Raw genomic sequence first — 18,623 nt, 5'->3', positions numbered from 1 at the left:
CCTTGCCGTTCAGAGCTACACATTGAATCCAACATTCACTTATAAACACCTCAGTGTCTTCTGCTCCTCAGCAAGGTTCAAGGAAAACCCTCTCCCGAGAGGAGGTGAGTCCCTACCATCTTTCATATGGATCCCTGAATCATGAGTGCCTAGCGTCTGGGTGTTGCGAGCTCTGTAACTGTTCACTTCCTCTGAAAAGATCAGACTCAACCCTGTTCAGGAAGTAGTTCTGATCACATCTCCTTGTGCAGCACGTAGGGACACAGAGATTAAGTGTTCACATGCAGGAATAACTTAATAGTGAAGCAGAGTTTAAAACAAACTTATTACCATTCGTTTGCATGGTTCTGATAGAAGATCACTTTAAGAAGGAGAAAAAAGCCTGAAAGTGAATTGCACTTCAAAAAGGTACAAGCAGGAGAGGAAAAAAAAAGACAGTTAATATTTTCTTTGGTCTTAAATTAGGCATTTCCTAGAGCTATAAGGCCATATAAACGGCCTTCTCCAGCAGCTCCTCAAGTGACAATTTATCTAATCAGTGTAGCAATCAAAGACAAGATTTCATGTTTACTGATTGCACTAATCAAAATCACTTTTCAAATGCAGCTAATTGACAAGTTTACTGACTGAGATGAAAGTCACAAATCACATACTCTGGATTGCAGAAACCAAATACGCCATTCGCACTGCACTACCAAGCCGCACTTGACTCCCCCAAGTTATCAGCACACAGACAATTATTCATCAACGGAAAATTGGCACATCCAAGTCAAATCAGAGAACAACGGGAAGAAAAACCCCCGGCAGGCTCTTCAAAAAGAGGAGGTGGTTTGATTGACCATATTGCCCTTCTAGAGTCCTATTTCAGCTCATCACATATAAAAGACAAAATCCTAAAATAAAATTCTACTTCTTTCAGTCTCACTGCTTTACCTGTATTCTTGCTGCTTTCTCCACTACACAAAAATTGAGGGTGTGTTTTCCAGGAGCATTTTTAGTCACATTAGTATTCCCGCCCACCCAGAGCGATCTTCTGGGTTCATTTGTGGTTGTTTTATAGTTCTACATAGAGGAGCTGCTTACATCTGATTTTAATATCATTTACAATGTGAGTCTCATTTAGAAAATCTTTTCCATTTGGCAGCATAGGACTTCCTAGCTGAAGACTTCTGACTTTCCAACATCATTTCCAAGAACTCCTGGCAGAAGAAGAGCCTTTGGATTTCAATGAGGCATTTGTCTTTGAGTTGAAAGACAGAGGTACAAGAAAGCTACTAGAATTAGATCTAGAAGCCCATCTACCAAAAGCCATGTTTAGCCAGTCAGTAGGGTTAAAGTTCAATCCTTTTTAACTGCCTTAGGAACCATTTGTATTGGAGGAAATACATATGGAATGACGAGGGGCCTTACCAGTTCACAGTCCATTTTGGTCTATTTCATGGACATACTATTTTAAAAATAATACAATTCATTATTTCAGCAATTCAAATCTGAAATTTCACAGTGTTGGAATTATAGGACCCTGACCCCAAAAGAAGTTGTGGGGAGGATCACAAGGTTAGTGTGTGTGTGTTGGGGGGGGGTGTGATGGCTTGGGTACTTTGCTACCGGGGCGTTGCCTTCAGAGCTAGGTGCATGGCCAACAGCTGTTGCTCTCGGGTCACCCAGCTCTGAAGGAAGTGCAGAAATAAGGGTGGCAATACCATAATCCTCCTAAAAATAACCTTATAACACCCCTGCAACTCCCTTTTGGGTCATGACTCCAAAACTGGGAAACGCCAGTCTCTTCCGTAAAATCTGTCTAGGACGGGGTAAAAGCACACAAAAGACCAGATTTTGCACGGGAGACCAGATTTCACAGCCCGTGATGTCTTTTTCATGGACATGAACTCAGGTAGGGCTCTAGGTATGTCTGCTGCAGTTCTGTAAGAAGGCCAGTGTCTACTGAAGGAAGATAATTGCTCTCAGCTTGAACATGTGTACGACCAGAGCACCACAGAAGCTCATAAAACTCTGGGTCACCAGCAAGCCCAGATGTGAGCCCCACTTTCAGAGGCATACATCACTAAGACGATAGGAAAGAAGTGATCTGAAGAGAGATTTCTTCTGAAAACATAAGGTTTGGGTCTGTATGGTATCTTGAGATACCATTACTGGAATGCAGAGATCATTCTCTACCTGGCAAATGGCAGCGAAGATACATTATACCATTAATTCCAGCAGCTTCGGGAATAACAGAACTGGGTATTGACTGGACACCATCAAATATTTCCTGAGATCCCCTTTGTGAGGAAGGATCAACTCTTGCTATTGTTGACATGGAGCTGAAAATGGATTTCTCTTGGCTTATCCTTACTCCCATAAGCCTTTGGCAAACCCAACTGTACGCCTTACTGCATCTGCTCCCTCAATCAATCACTGAAGTATTTAAAGAGATGGATACTAAGTCTCAAGTGAACTGCCACCAAATGTAGGACAGTTAGTAAATATCTTGAATGTAGCAGACATGCCAAAGTAGACTTCCAAAGCTTGAGCTAAAGGTACCTCTTCGAAGGCCTCAGTGTCATCAACAGAAGACAAGAGCATAGGCAACATAGAAGCTTCCTTACTCTTCATCAGTTTCTGAGTCGTCTGTCCCTCCTCTTCCTCCAATTCAGTTATCGCCTTACATTGGGAGAGTATCAAGAGCTGGCTACCTCTCAACTCTGTTTAGGATACTTAGGGAATGGTGAGCCCAGTGACGACATTTTTACCCTACTCTCTTTGTGAAAGATGCTTTTAAGAGGATTGAAGATGGTTACTGATGCTACATGCTAAAAGAAAGCTGAACTCTCATAAAACTACTGATTTGACATCCCTTTTTCTCTTTGTAGGTGGGAAAGTCCAGGGACACAAGAACCAATCTTCAAGCAAGAGAAGAGTAAGGAAACTGGTACTAGACTGGTAATAAAAGAAAAATCTATCCTAAGGACAGGTCTACACTATGGGCTAAAGTCAATCTAAGGTATGCAACTCTAGCTATGTAAGTGACATAGCTAAAGTCAACATACCTTCACAGTTGACTACCTCCAGTGTCTACGCAGCACTGGATTGATGGGAGAAACTTGCCTGTCGACTAATCTTATGTGCCTTGTTCCGGTGGAGTATCAGAGTTGATGGGAGCATGTTTGACGGTCAATTTAGCAGGTCTTAGCTAGACCCACTAAATCGCCCTTTGGTGGACTGATCACTGCAGTGTCAATCAATCTGGTAGTGGAAAAAGCCTGTAAGAATGGACTGGATTTTAGATCTGCGGGGCCCATACCTAAAGAAAGGGAGATGTCAACAGCACCAAAAAAGCTGAGCTATTATTCTTAGAACTGGATGCTCAAATGAGAATATGAAATGCTTCTGCCTTGGCAAGTGCTGGATCTGAGAACCAACCAAATCCAAGGACCCGCTGAAGGAATGATCTTCTCTCTTAATAACTCTCCCAATTTGTAGAATGGGGTTCCTTTTGGGGAAACCTCAAGATTGATTACTCCCGAGGTAAACTAATGCACTGGAATGCCACACTGAGCAGTGGATTCAAGCCTCCTCAATTTGAAGGAGTGATGGCACTAGGACATATTTATATATCTAGAGTGTCTTCTATACAACACGATGCACTCAGCAAGCTACATAAGTACCTAAATGAACAGATCAGCTCCATGTACCTAAGGCTCAGAGGACTGCTTTGAGAGTTCTTCCTCAAAGTGCCACGGCACAGACTTTAAAAGATGCAGAAAGAAGTACCAGACACTTGTGGTACTCCAAATGAGTTATTCAATCCCAACATTTGTTACCTTTTCTCAATTCAGATGAACACAAATATTTGACAACTAAATGACCAAGGCAACAGACAGTTATGCCTTCCATTTTGATTGTCACACCGTTCTCTTCACACAGTTACATATTCTTTTCTATTTCTGATTCCTATAATTTTTTTTTTTAAATCCTAGCTAGGGATGTTTACCAGAAGCTTGGAATGGACAACAGGAGACAGATCACTTGATGATTACCTGTTACTTGACGATTACTTGTCTGAAGCACCTGGCATCGGCCACTGTTGCAAGACAGGATACTGGGCTAGATAGACCATTGGTCTGACCCAGATATAGCCATTCTTATTCTTAGTAGCACTGGTTGGAGCAATTGGGAAAGTCCCCTGTGCAATCTAATACCTCCGATTTAAAGGTTTGATCCTGCAGTCCTTAAATAAATCTAATTTACTTTGGGACTGGATGATAAGTTTATTTAGAATTGCTACCATGATTTTCTCTCTGCTGTTCACTTCCACTTGCATTTCCTCTGACTTCTGTTATTCCTGAAATATACGCAAGTTTGAGACCCTCCAATTCTGTAATTAATTTTCTCTCTCTCTTATGCATGTGCGTACGCTGGATAAAAGTACTGCAAATTTATAAAATCATTTTCCCATTAGCTTTTTCCCCTCTCTAGTCTCAGCTCTTCAAATTTAGCTTGGTCACTCATCTTTCTTCCAAAATGGGTATTCCCCAGAATTCAGTAGGGGAAAAAAAAAAAAATCATGTTACCACCTTTACAAGAACTTCACCTAACTCTCCTACAGTCCTCACCATGTATCTGCTACCGTTATTCCCCACTGTAAACAGAATGGGCATGCAACAGTCGCTGATCATGGGAGAAAAACGTTCTGCTTTCCTAAGAGTTTCAATATATGCACGATTAACCATTTCAGGGTAAAAAGCCTCTTGTAATCTGAAGCAGGGTAACGGGGTCTGACGGGGTCTGAACACAGATAAAAACGACTACTTCTCATAAGATGGTCTTACACCCCAGGCTCAGTCTTGTCTCTCACTGTTCTGCGGTTTTCTCCAGAACACAAAATCCCCACCTGACATATTTTCTGCTCGTGCTTCAGAGACCAGCAATTTGGCAAATCCTGCATTTTTACTCTGGTCCACGAGACGTTATCCTCTCAAGCCGAAACTCACTACATGTTCTTAAAGCCCACCAATTTGCACCCCCTTCCCCGACTCTTGTTTCTAACATCTGGATGTGCGCTGACAGTCAAAAACAGAATCCTGCTGGATGAACAACAAATGCACAGTTCCACCGAAAAGATCTTAGAACGTTTTACTATCACCATCGAGAATAGCATCAAAGCTGTGCAACAAAGAGAGAAACACCAGATCAATCATCTGGAAGTGAAACCCCTCCGTGACCTAGGCCTTTAAAACAGATGAATACTGAGCAGTTGTGGCACATCAAACATACTGGCATGTCAGGTTAACGAAGGAGGTTTTAGGAGGAGACTAACCTCATTTCAAACCATGACTATTTAATATTTCACTAGGTTTAAGGTGAGAGCCAGTGAAACGCATCTAGTATGCCACTGCGTAGACATTTTTTTCTAATCATACAGCGACTCACCAATGATTGAAGTAAAAAGAATTTTTAAAGATTTTTCTTCTTGAAGTTTTCCAATTCTTTCCAGGATTGCAAGTGTTCATAGTCCCTTTACTAGGACTTTTTACTATAATTTCCCTGCGCCTCCATTTTCCGGTTCTCCGTGTTAATTGAGCTACTGGTACGCACACACTGGAATACAGAAAATTGAGGCTTTAGCCCCGGTCCCCACTGCCTGGGGCTGATCCTAGCTTTGCAGGGGTCACTGTGGTGTGGGAACCTGGACAACTACAATAAAAAGGTTGAGAAACACTGTTGTAGACGGTGCCTATAGTGTTAAAGAGCGTGAAAAGTGATCAATAATGGTAAAACGTGTTAAAACGTACACTGGTTTCCTTGTTAATCAATGAATAAAACATTATTTGCTCAAACTAAGCATTTGTATCGTGTGTTACATAGATAAGAAGGGGAGGGGGGTAATATTTTAATGCTTTTCCCAGATAGATCAGCTACTGTAAAAGCAAATCTGCATCTTAAAATAATGGAGAAAAAACTCTTGGCCCATTCTCCTGACTAGCTGAATTTTTTATTATCTAAGCTGGCCCTGGTTCCAATTAGATGGGAAAACAGAGTTCCAGTGGGTATTTGGTATTATAGTGATAGAAATGTAGCCGTGTTAGTCTGGTGTAGCTGAAACAAAATACAGGACTATGTAGCACTTTAAAGACTAACAAAATGGTTTATTAGATGAGCTTTCGTGGGCCAGACTCACTTCCTCAGATCAAATATTTTGATCTGAGGAAGTGGGTCTGGCCCACGAAAGCTCATCATCTAATAAACCATCTTGTTAGTCTTTAAAGTGCTACATAGTCCTGTATTTTGTTTCAGCTGTATTTGGTGTTATTCTGAACAGGGTTTTCCAAACTAGATTGTTCAGTCACCATCAGTATAACTCTTCCGTTAAATATCGTTGATGCAAACACATCAGAGGGGGCATTGAATGACCACCTCACAAAGTTCTGATGCTTATGTAGTGCTAAAGAAGAGCACAAAGGAAAACCAGGTTTTTTCCCCTTCTCCTTTGAGGGACAGGAGATGGTTAAGGTTCTTAATGCTTTTGTGCAGGACAGAACAGTTTAAATATTGAGATTTGCAATGTTTCAACCAAGTTTACAACAAAACAAGTAGTTCAAACCATTCCTTTTTCACTTATGTTAGAAGTGAAAAGGACTCAAAATTAAAAGCCCCTTGAGTAATGAAGGTATTGCATAAGGATGTTAAGGACTAGTCTATTCCCCCCTCCCTTGCTGCCTCTATTTGACAGAGGCAGCAAAGGGGGGGAAGGGGAAGAGGAGGTACTTCAAAGCGGCAGTGCTGCACAAAGCCCATACCCGGACTCCATGAGGTGCTACCGCTTTGAAATGCCGCCACAGTGTTTCAAATGGGGCAGCTCTGCACAGCTGTTCCTGGGCTCAGCTGTTCAGCGCCGCCCCTCTGAAACACTGTCTTGGAAATTCAAAGCAGCGCTGCACGGAGCTGACGCTGGGCTCCATGCGGCACTGTCCCTTTGAAACGCTGCTGCAGGTTCCAGTGCAGCGCACAGAGCCTGGGGTCAGCTGGGGAGTCCCCAGCTGATCTCAGGTTCTGAGGAAATGACACAGAGCCTGGGGTCAGATGAGGAATGACCCGGGCTCCGGGTGGCATTTCAAAGCAGCAGCACAGCACAGCACAGAGCCCAGGGCCAGCGGAGACTTTAAGTCCCCCACTGACGCCAGGCTCCATGAGGGCGCTTCCACTTTGAAATGCACAAGAGCCCCTGTTGAGGACTCCTGTATATTTCAAAGCTGGCACCTGCATCAGCAGGACTTCCCTCTGGCCCCGGGCTGCACTAGGAGTTCCACATTCCTCCTTTGAAATGTATAAGAGCCCCAGCAGCGGAACGGAGAAGTGCCTATCGACTCGTTGAGTAGTCGATGGAACTTCCATAGACTACTCAACTAGTAAATGACTCAATATTTAACATCCTTAGTCTTGCATAACAGGCAGAGCTTTGAACAGGAACAAAGTTTCAAATTCCCACAATACAAACAAAAACCTCTTTCTGCCTCCTACAGAGGAAATGTTTCAACACACAAAACATAGGTAACCATTTAAGGAGGTTAAACAAGTGAAATCTGTTTAAAATTCGAGTCCTTGGCAAAGAAAAAGCAAGCTACTAGTTTTTTTTAAGGCTGTATATCGGAGTGGGGAACCTAAAGCCCCATGTGGCCACTTGGCTCGCATAGATCTGGCCCCCTGAGGCTCAGGGCTCTCCCTCCCAGCACTAGGGAGTCTGTACTGGTGTGCCAGACCTATGCCCACCCTGTTCCTGGGCTAGTGCCAGCTCCTTGCTGGGTGGGGAGGGGTGCCCTGAGCCTCACAGGCTGGAGTCAGGCAAGCCAGGCTGGAGCCAACCCTGAGACTCTGCCTGGCAGGGGAAGCAGCTCCAGGCGCTGCCATTCCTCCTCCCCTCAGCTGCCACAGCAAAGTGCTGCCTGGAGGCTTTCCTTCCACCACTCTGATTGGCTGTAATGGCAGCCAATAGAAGCAGCAGGAGCCAAGGAGCCATATGTCCCCTGGGGAGCTGTCCCAGGGAAGCACTCCCCATCACCTAGACCTCCCACTCCGCTTTTGCATCCCCCTCAGGCCCAGACCTCCCAGTCAGTGTTTTTTTGGCTTCTCACTTTTGTGCGGCCCCTGGCTGATTTTGCTGTGGGTGAGCTGCCCCAACCCAAAAAGGTTCCCTACCCCTACTGAATATGATGGTCATTGCCTTGAGACACATCTTACGTGGTTGGTTTTTTTGGGTTTTTTTTGGTATTGAAACCATGCCTTACGGTGATTGAGATCCCTGGATCTATCTATTTACATAGACAAAGAAAAGCTTAAGCAGTGACTGGACCAGAGTTTGTAAGTGCCTGTGTGGGGAACAAATATTTAGTAATTGTCTCTTCAATCTAGCAGAAAAAGGTACAAAAAGATGCGTCAGTTTCCTACCATTGTTGACAAATTCAGATCAGAAATAAGGCAGGAATGTTTAGCATTAAGGTAAATAACCACTGGACCAACTGACAAAATATTGTGGCGGATTCTCAGTCACTGGCAATTTTAAAAATTAAGTCTGGACGTTTTTCTAAGAAATAAATTGTTTTGGAGCAGTTCTATGTTTTCTTGAAGAAAGACTATATGATTACAGTGGTCCCTTTTGGTCCTGGAATCTATGGGAACTCTACATGCACAAATTCACCTACCCACCCCAATACTGGAGTACAGTATTAATATTGCAGAGTTTGGCCAGTGGCATATTGACACAAGCATCTGTGCTACTATCTGCAATCCCTCCTAGTTAAATTTCTTGGAGGGACAATTTCAGGTAATGCTGATGCTAGGGATGTGAATGGGTAACAGGTTAAATGATTACCCGATATCCGGGAACAGCTGTACCTGCCACCCAGGCAGGGCTGGAGTGCCGCCGCCCCCGCCCCCCCCCCCCATTACTCCCTTCCTTTAATTGGTTAGCCAGTTAGACACTGCATTTATCATTCAACCAATTAAACAGGATTTTGCATCCCTAGTGGACACTAGATTTTAGTATTGCTGCGTTTCTACATTCTGACAAAGCATGTTCATTCATTGGCTGAGAAAAGATTCTTTTCTTTTAAATTCATTGGTTACTTTTCTGTTTCACACCGGCAGGCAACGAGTTCTCTATTTTGTTTTCTGCCAATATAATAGAAACATAGTAAAGTGAATTTTAAAAAACGTTTTCCTCATCAGTGATTTAACAGGCTGATTCCTAATGGAAGAATATTACCAAGCTAACATCCAAGAGCATCACCTGTAATACTGGGAGTGGGCAGGGATAGAGGAGGAGAGAAAATGACAAGTAACTGCAAAAAAGCACCTGTCCGCACTATAGTCACAGATTGGGCACAGGCCTGTGCTATAATAAACAGTAACAGCAATAGTCACTTTTTTAATAAAATGGTTCCCTTCTCCAATGCAGGGCGGTGGGAAATCTCTCTCTGAATCCACTAAGAAGCAGAAACATAGAATCAGAGAATAATAAAACTAGATGGGGCCTTAAGAGGTCATCAGGTGTGGTCCCCTATTTTCACGGCAGGACCAAGCACTATCTAGATCAGTGGTTCTTAACCTTATTGCAGCCTGCACCCCTTTGGTTCTCAAAATATGTTCTCGCACCCCTTATTAAAAATTGTTGAAGTAGGTCAGTTTTAAACCTAAGATATATCATAAAAATCTGGCATGTCTCACACCCCCCAGGGGGTGCGTGCTCCCCAGGTTAAGAACCACTAATCTAGATCATCCCTGATAGATGTCTATCCCACCTGCTCTTAAATGTCTACAATGATGGAGACGCCACAACGTCCCCAGGCAATTTATTCCAGTGCTTAACCACCCTGACAGGAAGTTTTTCCTAATGTCCAAACTAAACCTCCCTCGCTGCAATTTAAGCCCATTGTACATAGTTCATTTTACACTAGTCTTGTAATGCCTAACCATTATAGGAAAGATAGGCTGCTGACTCTTGATAGGTTATCAGGAAAAAGAATCCATGAGCATGCTCTTCAATCAAACAGAGCTATCACTTTATCATAACGAATGCCATGCAGCTGGTGCAAAATAAAAGTCAGACTGTTCAATTTTAAAACGAGTTACATTTGATAATGCAGAAGAAAAAGCCTTACTTGACAACAATTTAGGAATCTGTGGCTGCCCACCTAACAGCGGTCTGTACGGATTTCCCTGATAAGCCCCTTGCGGTGCTGCATTACTGTAGATTCCACTTCCCGATTGTCCTCTTTCCCTTGACATTGCATGGCTGTAATGTAAAAAACGGAAAGTAGCATGAAAGTACAGTTATTTTCTCAGTGTCCTCCTACTAGAGTAGCGGCTCCCAAGTCAATCAAATACCACATTTTCTCCAGTATACTGATGGAGGTGCTCATAAACAGCACAGTAATTCACCATCTCGGAGGATCACACGTACATCATTTTATGAACTAGTTGGTTACCGTGAAAAATGTTTTATACCGCAGCTTACCAAAGAGAAGTAGGGTTGTTTTGGAGGGAACGGGTGCAGTTTGCACAAACAGTGTAGAAGTTTAGGTAACTATCATTATACATACGCTATAGAAAAATGAAAATGCGGATACATTTAAGAGCTGTTAAATTATTTCTGTGCAGAAGTTGGTTTGTTCTGGAATTCCCTTGTTATTTTTAATTAAATGTTTTAGTAGATATCATGTGAATATGGCTCATTTTGTGACCGCAAAGCATGGCAAGGTCGCAGGTGATTCATGTGCACTTGCTGGGAAGCAACCACATCCCAAGATGAGAATGGGAAGAAGAGTGTTGCTTGCAACTTGTCATTCCTCACAGTCCTTCCAGGCCACGATTCAATGGCGAGAGGCTCTCACTTTCCCAGCTTTCTACAAGCTCTGTCTCTCTCCTTTTCCCGAGCTTCTAAGAAACATGGTATCATAGAACTAGAAAGAACCATGAGAAGTCATCAAGTCCAGTCCCCCACACTCATGGCAGGACCAAGCACAGTCTTAACCATCTTTGACAGGTGTCTAACCTGGTCTTAGAAATAACCAATGATGGAGATTCCACAACCTCCCCAGGCAAATTTATATCACTGCTTAACCATGACAATGTCCAACCTTGCTGTAATTTAGGCCCATGGCTTCTTAGTCTCCTTCACCTCTGATGATAGGAAAAATTTTCTCCCTCATAACATACCCTTTTAGGTATTTGAGAGCTGTTACCATGTCCCTGCTCGGTCTTCTCTTTTCCAGTCTAAACAAACTCAATTCTTTCAAATCTTCCCTTACCGGTCATGTTCTCTAGACCTTTAATCATTTTTGTCAATCTTTTTCCAATTTGTCCACATCTTCCCTAAAACATGGCACCCAGAACTGAACACAATACTCCAGAGCTGAGGCCTAATCAGCATGGAGTAGAGCAGAAAAATGACTTCATATTTCTTGCTTACAACACTCCAGCTAATACATCCCAGAATGTTTGCTTCTTTTGCAACTGTGTCACACTGTTGACTCATATTTAACTTGTGGTTCACACTGACCCCGAGTGCTTCTTCCTAAGTAGACTTTTCCCATTTTGTATGTGAGCAACTGATTATTCCTTCGTAAGGGAAGTAGTTTGCATTTGTTCTTACTGACTTTCATTCTATTTACCTCAGACCATTTCTCCAGTTTGTCCAGATCATTTTGAATTCTAATCCTATTCTCAAAAAAAAAAACCCTGCAACCTTGCCCAACTTGGTATCATCTGCCAACTTTATAAGAGTACTCTCTATGCCATTATCTAAATTATTGATGAAAATACTGAACAGGAGTAATCCTTGGGGAACCTCATTTGTTATGCCCTTGCAGCATGACTCTGAACCATTCTCTCTAGGAATGGCTATCCAACCAGTTATGCACCCACCTTACAGTAGCTCCATCTATGTTGTATTCCTCTCATCTATCTCTGGTGCCTCTGCCTCTTTGAAAAACGCTGATCCAACTGTTGTGACAGACCTAAGCTAGCAGCCTGCCACATTCTGGTGGAAGGCAGGTATAAAGGGCACTGGATAAGTGGTTTTCTCTTTCCTGATTAAACTACTAGAGCCTGCTGCAATAAAATGAAGGCAGGAAAACACCTGGGGGCTAATTAACTAGATTGCTCCCTCAGGCAAGTCACACACGCCTACAGCCAATTGCAACCAGTGGAGTTGCTTTAAAAGCCCCCACCTCCCAAGGTAAGAAGAGGGAGGAACAAGAAGCAGCAGTGTGTGAGCTGAGAGCTGTTTAGCAGGTACCAGAGGGAGACCTACTCTTAAATATCTCCAGTGATGAAGATTCCACAACCCCCCTAGGCAATTTGTTCCAATGTTTAAACACCCTGATAGTTAAAGTTTTTCTTGATGTCCAACCTAAACCTCCCTTGCTGCAGTTTAAGCTCATTGTGTCTTGTCCTATCTTCAGACACCAAGGAGAACAAATTTCTCCCCTCCTCCCTGTAACACCCTTTTAGATACTTGAAAGCTGCTATCGTGTCCCTTCCCTGTCTTCTATTTTCTAAACTAAACAAGCCCAATTCCTTTAGCCTTCCCTCATAGGTCATGTTTTCTAGACCTTTAATCATTTTTGTTGCTCTTCTCCGGACCTTCTCCAATTTTTCCACATCTTTCTTGAAATGTGGTGCCCAGAACTGGACACAATACTCCAATTGAGGCCTAATCAGCACAGAGTAGAGAAGAAGAATGACTTCTTGTCTTGTTCACAACGCTCCTGTTAATGCATCCCAGAATCATGTTTGCTTTTTCTGCAACAGTGTCACATGGATTATTATGGCAAGCCATGTGAACTTTGAACAAAGGCAATTTAAGAAAACAAATACATGGATGAAATCCCAGTTAGAATAACACAATCTTAACTATTACTTGAGTAATATTCGCCTTGTAATCTCCACTACTTCAAAGGAGTAGTGGAAAAGGAAAAGTTGAAGAAACACAGCAGGAAGGCCAATTAGAAATACTTTACAGAAAAATATCAAACAGAAGAATGTAAGCCTACTATAAACTTCAAGAATTTAAGAACATTGAGAAAATGTAATTTTCATCAGTACTGATTTTCAAAATGTAATTGTTGAAGTGTCCTACATATAAATACCAACTTTATTATTAATAAAAGGCATCTCATCAAAGCAATTAAGGTCTGCTACTTCCACTATGTTTCTCACTGCTACTCACCCTAAAGTTCTGAATGCTGACTGGTCCAAATGAACTGGCCTTCTGTCTCGATTAAAACCAAGCTGGGGCCTCCAAGGCCTCCCATTATTGTTGGTTTTTTCCCAGTCACCTGGTTTCAGAACTGTTGCAGGTTTTCTGAATATTAAAAAGAAGAGACAACAGTAGTTTGTTTCTATACTCATCAGTGGTGTTCCCTGTCTGCCGAGTGCTTGGGTAGGCACTCAGGAGAGATTCAGGTGCCAGCCAGCTGATTAGCAAAGCACCCACAGCCACTCACAGCCAGCAGCATGTGTTTCTATTGGTGGTGCACATCTGCACATGCCTTGGTGTACATAAAAATTTGTTCCACACATGGGTGGAAAAAATTAGAGGGAACATTGCTTATTACTATAAAAATGAAGGGAAAAGATGACAATTACTTACTTTGCTCCAGGTAACATTACAGCTTTGAAAACAAAGTCGTCTTGAAATTGTGGATCTTTGAAATTGATACTAAGAGAAAAAAGTATTTGAGATAATTATGCTGGGTATACACTGGGCCTGATAAGCAAGACCAAACTAGCGTAATGAAATAGCAGTTTACTATATTAGTTACAAAAGTGATGCAGTGTACTTAAACTGAATTATTTTTTTCTAATAGCCAAGTTATTAGTTTGCTGTTTATCCATCAATTCCAAAACTTCCAGCAAAAAAAGCAAGCAAGGGAATGTGGAATACACATCGACCGCTCCAGTAAGCCTCATTTCACGACCGCAGCGCGTCCAGACTGCCCCGCTGAGCCGCCAAACAGCTGATCGGCACAGCGCGGCGGCCATTTTGATGTAAATGAAGCAGCGATTATTTAAATCGCCGCTTCATTTTCCTATGTCTAGTAAACTCATCTACATGGCTCCGTCGACGGAGCCATGTAGTCTAGATGTACCCTAAGTGTGCTAGGCACAGCTCTGGCAAACCTGAGCATGGGGCATTCCAGGGTGGCCTTAACCAGGAACGGTCTGGTGCCAACTGATGCAAGTCACTCGGAAGAACTGTTGCATGCCCAGTGACCAAAGCCGAGGTTCCCAGCTCTTCTAGCTCTTGGCGACTTCCAGAGTATCTGCTGAGAAGCTTAGTGCCACCAGGCATCAGAGGCAATCTATGTGTGCGTCCATGCTACGCCCAATCTTGAATACTGTGCACAGATGTGGTCACATCTCAAAAAAGATCTCTTGGCATTGGAAAAGGTTCAGAAAAGAGCAACAAAAATGATGAGGGGTTTGGAACTGGGCCATATGAAGAGAGATTAAAAAGACTGGGACTTTTCACCTTAGAAAAGAGGAGACTAAGGAAGGATAGAATAGAGATCTATCAAGTCAAGACGGATGTGGAGAAAATGAATAAGGAAAAAAGTTATTTACTTGTTCCCACAGCATAAGCACTGGGGGGTCACCAAATGTAATTAATAAGGTAGCAAGTTTCAAACAAACAAAAGGAAGTATTTCTTAATGCTGCACATAGTCAACCTGTGGAACACCTTGCCAGAGATGTTGTGAAGACCAGGCTTTTACCAGGGTTCAAAACAGAACAAGATAAATTCACGGAGATTAGTCCATCAATAATGAGAGGAATAATAAAAAGAGATAGGTCATGCAACAGAACAATGTATCTACTCTAACAATAATGAATGTTTGTTTTCAACAAGGAAAACCTGTCCGAAGGAAAAGCAGGTTGAAGAGGGATTCTGACTAAATTCTCCAGTGGCTGGAAAGAATTGCAGGTTGGCGCTGTGGGTCTTGATACGGGGTCAAAGCCTTCAGTATCTCCTATGAACACAGCAACAAGGAAGGCTTTACAGCAGCAATAATGTGATATTTTTTTAAACTACAGTTTGTCAGGGGAAGCTAAAAGGCAGATACAGTACCTGAAGCTATTTTTAACTTGATACTGGAAAGTGACCAAACTCCCATTTGACCATGTCATACTTTTGGCAATATCCTGACAGGTCACACCTTGAATATTTCAGTCCTGAATTGCCAGCAAGCACAATCCTAACGGAACCACGCTACATCCTATTTGAGACAAGGGAGTACACAGATCATGACTGACTTTCACCGTCTCAAGTATTCTGCAGATCTCGACAAGTGAAAGGTTATAGGTACAGCTTTAGACGCTCGCTATTCCAATGTACCAATTTAAAGTTAATCAGAATGAACTACAACATTCCGGTTCTAAATCAATTTACTGTCAAGTGGATGAGTAATTCAATCTTTTGTGACCAAAGAGATACCATTGGAAGCTTTGTATTGTTCTGGGAGGACAATAGTATACTTCATGATGAATAAAGAACATCACGGTTAAGGCAAAAAAAAAAAAAAAATCAACATTTATTCCTATGTACGCTGCAACACAAAATAGGCCAAATCAAAAGGAACATAGCTACAGGAGAAGATTTCACAAACAGTGGGATATTTGTTTTCTCTGTGACTCGGTCTTCTCTGAGAAGAGACCCATCAGCCTGCGCCAACGCTACTGGTCAGGGTCTGCCCACAGAGATCCAGGTTTATGCAGGCAAACGAGGCCCATAAACACTACCGGGTGCCACCAGCCTCAGAGAGAAAACTGGAATGACAGAGCACGTTCCACAGAGTACAAGATGACAGCCATGCAGCAGCAGATGGAGTCACTCCAATTTACAGAAGAAAAGTGGTTCCATTCTGAGAGGAGAAATCCATCTGTCAGCCTCCGGCTCTACTACAGGGACGGAGAAAACAATTGCACAAAAGGTACAGAAGACTAAGAAAAGGAGACAGACTCCTTGATCTGAGGAAGTGGGTCTGGCCCACGAAAGCTCATCATCTAATAAACCATCTTGTTAGTCTTTAAAGTGCTAATTGTCCTGCATTTTGCTTCAGAGGAAGGTGGGAAGTCAGAACAAGCAGAAAGGACACTGGAAAGAGACTGAGCCTCCAGCAATGCTGATATTTATTATTTTTAAAGGGGAAATGAAATGGCTTTCAGGACCCAGTGACCAAAGGAGGAGTTTTCAGAAGATGCCTGCGCCGTGGCATAACAGCCCTTTAAAAGCTTGTCAGGTCAGCACAACAGTCCCTTGTTCCAGTATTTTCTGCCAAGAACACAGTCATAGGACTGGGAATTTGAGAGTTCAGGGAGAAGATGTGGTCTAGGGAAGGCAGATGGGAAGCAACTGAAGATTGCTGCCTCCGTTTAGGACCCAAGACCAGTGTTCTCAGCGTAGGGTGGATAGCAAATCCCCATAGCACTTTGGCACTGAGGTGCAGAATATCATGCAGTCAAGAAGCCAGGGTGGCTTCTCAAGACAGAGAAATTAATTTTATTTTCGGGGTTTTCAGCTCTTGGAGGGTCTTTTTATAAAAGAAGAAGAAACTTTTGCCACCAGATCCCACGGGGAGAGTAGAGGAAGAAACCCAAGTGCAGAAGTTTGTTATAGCATCACACCACAGGTGGAAGTCCTTTTGTTTGCTTAAGCCTGAGCCATGTCTAAAGCCAATGAGTGAAAAGAAATGAATCCGAGAAAGAAGAAAGCCTTTTAAGCTACATCAGACTGAGAATGGGTCTGACTCACTGAGAAATGATAATTTTAGATGACCTTTGCATAGCCGAAAGGGTCAAGCAGTAGACGGCTTTCTAAAAAGCTACCCTCTTAAGATAAAATTTAAGGGCCCTAGAGCCAGGGAGGAAGGAAAATTCCCAGTAGAATTAAGGTAGAAAAAGAGAACAAACTCATAGAACTGCTCTCCAGTTTAACTCTCAGGGCAACCTTATTGGGAATGCTCTAGGAAGGGTTTTCTTATACATCAGGACCCTCAGGTCACCCACCCTTCCCCAAAAACTCAGAGGGTACCTAGAATGTTGCACGTTGACTTTAAAATACCCTCACTCTGACTTGACTGATCTTTACCACTAATACAGTCACACAACATTAACTCACCAGATGGCCGAATTCTGTGTCAGATCACGCAACAATGGAACAGGAGACTGTACTGTCCTAATGAAAGAAAAAAGCATCACCAACTTGACTCTCCTTGAGACCGTAGCCTTAATTCATACATTCCCATCTGAACAAAGTCTATAAACCACACAAATAAAGGTTTTCAACACCTGTATCACTTTGCCATTTAAACAAGGGCTAGCTGTTCTGAATCTTTTTAACTAGGGATGTAAGGGAGTAGTCAACTAGTAGATTACTAGTAATGCTTATTGGGTAGCTGAGTCGACTACTCACTTCCCCACCACACCCTTGCTGCCTCTATGTCAGAGGCAGCAAGGGTTGGGAAGCAGGAGCCGGTTTCCATCAGTACTGTCTCCGCGATGCGGGAGGGATGGGATGGGGCAGAGCTGCAGCATCCCGGAGCCAGTCTGAACCAGGACTGTTCAATCCCAGCTCACGCTGGCCCAGGGCTCCTACTCCATTTCAACTATAGAGTTGCAACAGGAGTAGCAGGCGCCTCCCCTTATCGACTAATCAAGTAGCCAATGGAAATTTCATCGACTACTCGATTAACTGATTAACCACAATTTCACATCCCTATTTTTAACAGCAGTTTCCAGCAGATGCACGTTTCCCCTTTCTAATTAAAGCATGATAGATTGGGTGTACCGTTCTATCATACCTCTGCCTATGAGCTAGCTAAACTTGTCCCCTTTAATCCAAGAAGTCAACAACTTTACATGCAGAAGGAAACTGCCTTTGTCACTAATCAGAAGTATGCTCCTTCTTGGAAGGCAACAGCAATGAAAGCTTCATCCCTGGTTTACATTCCTGCATGGCACCGAATTCAGAATATGACGTAGCTTACTGGGTCAGCCCTTAGGTATATCATCAGCTAGACAACCCCCTGATTATCACCTACTGGTTAGTTCCTTTTGCCCAAACTGCAGCTTCAGTAAACCAAGGCAGAGGCAAGTGTATTATCACCCTCAGAAAACATGAATTCCAGGAGAATATCTAAATAGCAATAGATTCCTTCTCCTGGAATGTACCGGGAAATTTTAGCAAGAGCTTGTCACTGATTTACAGCTGCATCAGTGATAGTACTTATGAAAGGACTAATGTAGACAAGGCTTCCATGACTCAGGCTACGTTTAGACTGCAGCACTTTTCTGGGATACCACAGGTATTCCAGAAAAGCAATGTTGTGTCCAAGGAATGCGTCCGCTTTTCCAAAAAATTGTTTGGAAAAGCAGATGCGTTCTTTCGCCATCTCTATAAACCTCATTTTACGAGGAAGAAGGGACGGCTCAAAAGAGCAGGTTTTTCTGCAATTTGGCACCATGTAGACGCGACAAATTTCAGAAAAGCCTCTTTTGAAAGAAAAACGGAAAAAAATACGCAAATTGTGGTTCACAATTTGCGTATCTTCTTCCAACTTTTCTT

The 18,623-nt window shown here is 42.8% G+C and overlaps 1 protein-coding gene across 1 annotated transcript in view; it reads right to left on the bottom strand.

Annotated features, from left to right (window-relative positions):
- XRN2 (5'-3' exoribonuclease 2) overlaps positions 1 to 18,623 on the bottom strand; it is a 96,631-nt gene that overhangs the window by 18,158 nt on the left and 59,850 nt on the right. The window contains exons 24-27 of the mRNA XM_075925794.2: positions 17,178 to 17,234; positions 13,652 to 13,720; positions 13,229 to 13,363; positions 10,158 to 10,291 (exon numbers count right to left, since the gene is read on the bottom strand). Coding sequence (XP_075781909.1) covers positions 10,158 to 10,291; positions 13,229 to 13,363; positions 13,652 to 13,720; positions 17,178 to 17,234 — 395 coding nt within the window. The remainder of the gene's footprint in view (positions 1 to 10,157; positions 10,292 to 13,228; positions 13,364 to 13,651; positions 13,721 to 17,177; positions 17,235 to 18,623) is intronic.

This window comes from Pelodiscus sinensis, chromosome 3, assembly GCF_052426305.1.
Source record: "Pelodiscus sinensis isolate ZL-2025 chromosome 3, ASM5242630v1, whole genome shotgun sequence".
Taxonomy (NCBI): domain Eukaryota; kingdom Metazoa; phylum Chordata; order Testudines; family Trionychidae; genus Pelodiscus; species Pelodiscus sinensis.
Note: the sequence above shows the minus strand (reverse complement) of the source record. Positions and strands in the feature narration are given on the sequence as shown.